General features: G+C 36.9%; 1 protein-coding gene across 1 annotated transcript; it reads right to left on the bottom strand.

Annotated features, from left to right (window-relative positions):
• LOC112526557 (pyruvate dehydrogenase E1 component subunit alpha-3, chloroplastic-like) lies at window positions 1-2,644 on the bottom strand. Its single transcript, XM_025136892.1, has 3 exons — window positions 2,268-2,644; window positions 1,233-2,013; window positions 1-433 (listed from the first exon to the last, which is right to left on the bottom strand). Exons 1-3 carry the CDS (start codon window positions 2,499-2,501, stop codon window positions 156-158), a joined length of 1,293 nt encoding a protein of 430 aa, XP_024992660.1. The 5' UTR covers window positions 2,502-2,644; the 3' UTR covers window positions 1-155.
• Window positions 2,645-5,266: the final 2,622 nt, after the last annotated feature.

Raw genomic sequence — 5,266 nt, 5'->3', positions numbered from 1 at the left:
TTTTGAACCCAAGTTGCAACATTTTTAGATGCATATTTCGTAAATTGGGACCATAAAACTTGATATATTAAAAAGATGATGACTAGAATCATAATGGTAATACCAATCTTGTTGACGTTTTTTACGAGAATTACAGAAAAACATTATGCAAAAGCTTAGACTTGAGCTGTTCCTTGAGTGAACTTAGGGTCCTCACACCTGTAGCTTCCATCAGGTCCTATTCCAAAGCCTCTTGGATCAGCAAACACATTCTCCAGCAGCTGGCTTCTAGATGGAGCAGGGCTTTCATCTGCAAACTCCACGGCATCCTCAACCAGCTCATCTATCTTCTTCTCTATGGCCTTCAACTCTGCTTCATTTACCAGTTTGCTTTCAATCAAGTATTTCTTCAATGCAGTTATGGGGTCTCTGGCTGCATAACGTGCCTTCTCCGCTGTCATGGTCAAAAATCATGTTAAAAGACAATTGGAGATATGGTGGTCATCTAGTGTTTAACAAGCATGCGCTTGTGAACACCAAACAACAGCAGGAAACAAACAAATATGTGCTCAATATATCAAATAATTAAATCTCAGGATTCTTATAGGACAATTCAGAGATTGACAAGCGGTAATGTACTTGACAGCCTAAACAGTTAAAGAGCAAAGGTCACCTGTGCAAGCAAACAATCTAAGACGAACTAAATGGTGGAACCGAATTACTAAATGGCATATGTATCCCCCAAGACCAGCAAGACTTTTTTCAAGAAGATGCTATTACAGACAATAATGCTTCATGAAACAACAAACTTTTCCAGTTCTACTAATGTGGAGTCATACTGCCCAAAGAGAGTCAAAATTATATGCAGAGTCTGATCTCAAGTGCTAAAACTCATATAACATAAAGATGACACCTAATAAGGATTATATATCTAAGGGTAGCACCCTTATATCCCCGCCTAAAACACATATCAGTAGGAATACACCTTTTAAGACAACAAATAGGCCAGACTATGGAGGCCATCATCAGTATGATAGCTGGTAAAAAGAACAAGACCTGAATGTAGACAACATCTATTAATAAGCTCCTAGCTGAGCCATTAAGCCACAACTGAACACCTCTTTATGGCTTACTGAATAAACCATACACCATATTCAGCCCTTTAAACCACAACCGAATAGCCCCTAATTTTTTAGCAGGAAACTAAAAACAAGAGCAATAACAGCATGAGACTTGTAATATGACCCACTCACCTGGATCACGAAGCTCATCAGGATCAGCCAAAGAGTGTCCTCGAAACCTGTAAGTCTCACATTCAACCAATGTTGGCCCCTCCCCTCTTCTAGCCCTTCCAATAGCCTCCTTTGCTACCTCCCTCACCTTCAACACATCCATACCATCAACATGAACYCCGGGCATCCCAAAAGCTGGACCCTTCTTCCAGATTTCTGGATCTGAAGTTGAACGCAGATGGGACATTCCAATTGCCCACAGATTGTTCTCCACCACGAATATGATAGGCAATTTCCATAGAGCTGCCATGTTCAAGCACTCAAAGAACTGACCGTTGTTGCAAGTTCCATCTCCAAAGAATGCCAATGTGACATGATCACAATCGGCTTCTTTCAAAACTTCCCTCCTGTACTTACTAGCAAATGCTGCACCTGTGGCAACCGGGATGCCTTCTCCTATAAAGGCAAACCCACCAAGAACATTGTGTTCAGCAGAGAACATGTGCATAGATCCACCCTGTCCACGACAACAGCCGGTTTTCTTCCCAAAGAGCTCGCTCATGACAGCACGGGCAGGCACCCCCTTGCTCAGGGCATGAACATGATCACGGTAGGTGCTCACAACACTATCCTCCTTCTTCAAGAGCTTGATGAATCCTGAGGAAACAGCTTCTTGTCCATTGTATAAATGAACAAAACCAAACATTTTCCCCCTGTAATACATTTGTGCACACATATCCTCAAAAGCTCTGCCCAAGATCATGTCCTCATATACTTGTAACCCTTCTTCTTTGGTAAGCAGCTGAAAACAGAGTAAAAGCCACAGATCAATTTTATAATAAAGCAATTTGATATGTTGAGATATGATCAACTTTTTAGGCCAGATTGATTTGCATGTCAACAATGAGTTAATGGTATTGCAAGCACTAAAAATAAAATTAAACAAAACTAAAAACTTTTTTATTGGCAATTTCAATATGTTTATCAAGTAATTGGCTATAAAGAAGCTGAAAAAAAAGCAAGAAGATTTAGAATGAAGAGTGAGAGAGAACGCACGAGATCGGTATTGGATTTGAGCTTCTTTTCCTTGAAAACATCGGAGACAGCAACGATAGGAGAAGCAGATCGACGTTGAGAAGCTGAAATGGAATGGGTAAGGCGGAGGGTCCGGGTTGATCCAAGGAAAGGGGCTGCAGTGAAGGGATCGGAGAGTAAGGGGTTGTCGGGAGATCTGATAGTGGTGTGGAGAGGGAGAGGCTGTTGGATAATCTTGGATCCAGAGAAAGCCATTGTTGGCCAAGCAGCAATATCTGTTGAGGGATTCGGGGATTGAATAAGAATAAATAGAGGGATGAAAACGAAGAGGGCGGAGAGTACGAGAAAAGAGAGATGTGGAAAATAACGGTCTTGGCTTTGATTTGTAGACAAAAGCTATCCACCAACTCTCAACTGTAAACACAAAGAAAATATGAAATCAACTTCTACCTTAACCCCCCACCCCAAATTACCTTTTCAAAAAAAAAATTCTTAAATCTCATTTTTGGGTTTTAATTAGAAATACCACATTTGAAAAACATAACCAAAATCCAATCCATTACGCTTCATCTTCTTGTTCCAAAACTCATTTCGTAAATCCAAAAACCCACAAAGACAAAACTAGAGAGAGAGAAAGAGAGAGAGAGAGAAGGAAATCGCTATTGTTCATCAAGGAGATTGGTGATGGCGATTCTTGAAGAAGATGGAGGGGTGGTGGGTAGCGACGGAGATTCTTATATGGATGGATGGTAGGGTTGGCGAAGAAGACAAAGGGGTGGGAGTTGGGGTAAGATTTGGAGAGGGGAGGGGGTGGTTAGGTATTTCTTTTGTTTTTTGCGTTTTGTTTCACATGCTTGTATAAATTAGTGTTTTTAAATTGTAATAAACAAAGATGCCGAGCATTTGAACGAAGAAATTTAACGAATTTGCAAGAAGTTAAAAGGCCAGGGACTAGTAGTGAAAGCAAATGCAAACTATTTTGACTATATATTAATAACCTCATATTTCAACTTAATTTTCGGTATTTTGCTCGCATATATTTAATTCTCAACTCAAAAAATATGTGAATGTATCTCGATTTCTTTTGTTTTTCTAAACTTGAGATTATTTAATGCTAATTTTTGTGTGTAAATTTTATAGTTTTAAATAAATATAAAGATTTTTATTTGGTATGTATTTCATTTAAGATATTTGATTTGTGATTGGATATATAATTGTTTTTAATAAAAGATAAAAAAAACGTGAATTGCATTATATTTTAGAGCATATTGCATCTTTTGTCTCTATAGTTTGTTTAAAGATCAATGAGTCAATCATAATGGTTGTTAATTAATATGGTTAAGTGGAAGGGTCATAGATGCTATGAAAATAAAAAGTTTAGATTGTTTTAGAGACAAGAGGGACCACTAATGTAATTCACTCTTTGTTTTTTGCTTTTTCTACATTTAAAATAGTTTTTTTAAGTTGTAAAAAACAAAGATGCCAAGCATTTGAATTTAACAAATTTGAAAGGAGTTAAAGCTAGGGACTAGTTGTGAAAACAAATTTAAACTTTTGGATATCTTATACGAATTAGTACAATAATGTCATTTGATAAAGTTTCAAACAAACATCAAGGACGATTTACTTAATGCAATCAACTATTAATATATTGAGGGAAGAATTAAGAGTATTAAGCTGATATCATAAGAATTGAGTATTGAGGTGTTGGTAAATTGGGATTGAGTTTAGGATGTCCACATTGGTGAAAAATTGAAATATTGGAATAAAGAGGTGTGTATAAGAAAGAATGATAAGATTATGTCAACTCATAAGGTTCAGTTTGAGATATCTCACATTGGTGAGAGTTTGAAAGATTGGAATAAGGGGTATGTATAAGAAAGAAGGATGAGATTAATTATGTCAACTCATGAGGCTTGACTCATGATGCTTAACTCATAAGGTTATCATACTTGGATGACCGTACTTTTATAAAAACAAATCTTTTTATATAAAAGTAAAAATGAATTATGTTTACGGTCATCAATATGTGTGTGTGTTAAAATAAGAACCAAAAGGTAATTAGATGTATCATGAAAATTGAATATTGAAGTGTTGGCGAATTATTGGTTGAGGTTGAGATATCTCACTTTGATGAAAGATTGAATCAATATAAATATATATCTATACTACATATATAAGCATTTAGGTCATTATCTTAATTATAACTCTTGAAGCATATATTACAACTATTTTACGCAAGAAATTCAAAAAACTCTTAATAAAAAGTTATAAAGCACAATGTACAACTTGTTAATGCATTAACTTTAATTTCAATGGTTAAAGTCCTCTTCCGGTAGCTCCCATGTGCGCCAGTCCTCTTCTCTATCCTTTTCCAGCAGCTCCCCTGTGCGCCAAAACCGTTTTGGTAAGGCCAGACCCTTCTTTCTTCTCTAACAGTTTTCTTCTTCCTTTTCCATCTCTCCCCTGTGCGCCAAAACCGTTTTGGTAAGGCCAGACCCTTCTTTCTTCTCTAACAGTTTTCTTCTTCCTTTTCCATCTCTCCCCTGTGCGCCAAAACCAGTTTGGTAAGGTCAGACCTCGCTTTCTTTGATTGTTGCTATCTTTGCACAAATGGCCGATTTGATGTATCAAATTGTGGCTTTCCAAGACCTCATCTGTGCATATAACCTGAAATTTGAATTTTTGATTTCTCCATTTTCATTTTAAAACCCTAGCGATTTCATGATCTTGATTACAGGGTTCTACAGGTTCATATGTTGTGGTACGCTTCATCTCTATCTCCCATCTCTCAATCTGTTCATGGCACAAATAAATTGTTGGTTGTGTTTTTCTATTTTCTTATTTTTGGTTGTGTTTGTGTGCTTATGGTATTGCTCTTGCTGTTCATGTTTATTGGTTCCTTCGTGCAAGGAAATTAAACTTTCCCTTATTCTTACAAGGAAGTCCTATAAGTTAGAGGTTGAGTTTAAGTTGGAGTTTATATCTATTGACATCTTAATTCTTTACAGGGTCTAACT

This window comes from Cynara cardunculus, assembly GCF_001531365.2.
Source record: "Cynara cardunculus var. scolymus isolate 2C chromosome LG 14, CcrdV1, whole genome shotgun sequence".
In the NCBI taxonomy this organism is placed as follows: domain Eukaryota; kingdom Viridiplantae; phylum Streptophyta; class Magnoliopsida; order Asterales; family Asteraceae; genus Cynara; species Cynara cardunculus.
This window is presented reverse-complemented; position numbering and strand designations above follow the sequence as displayed.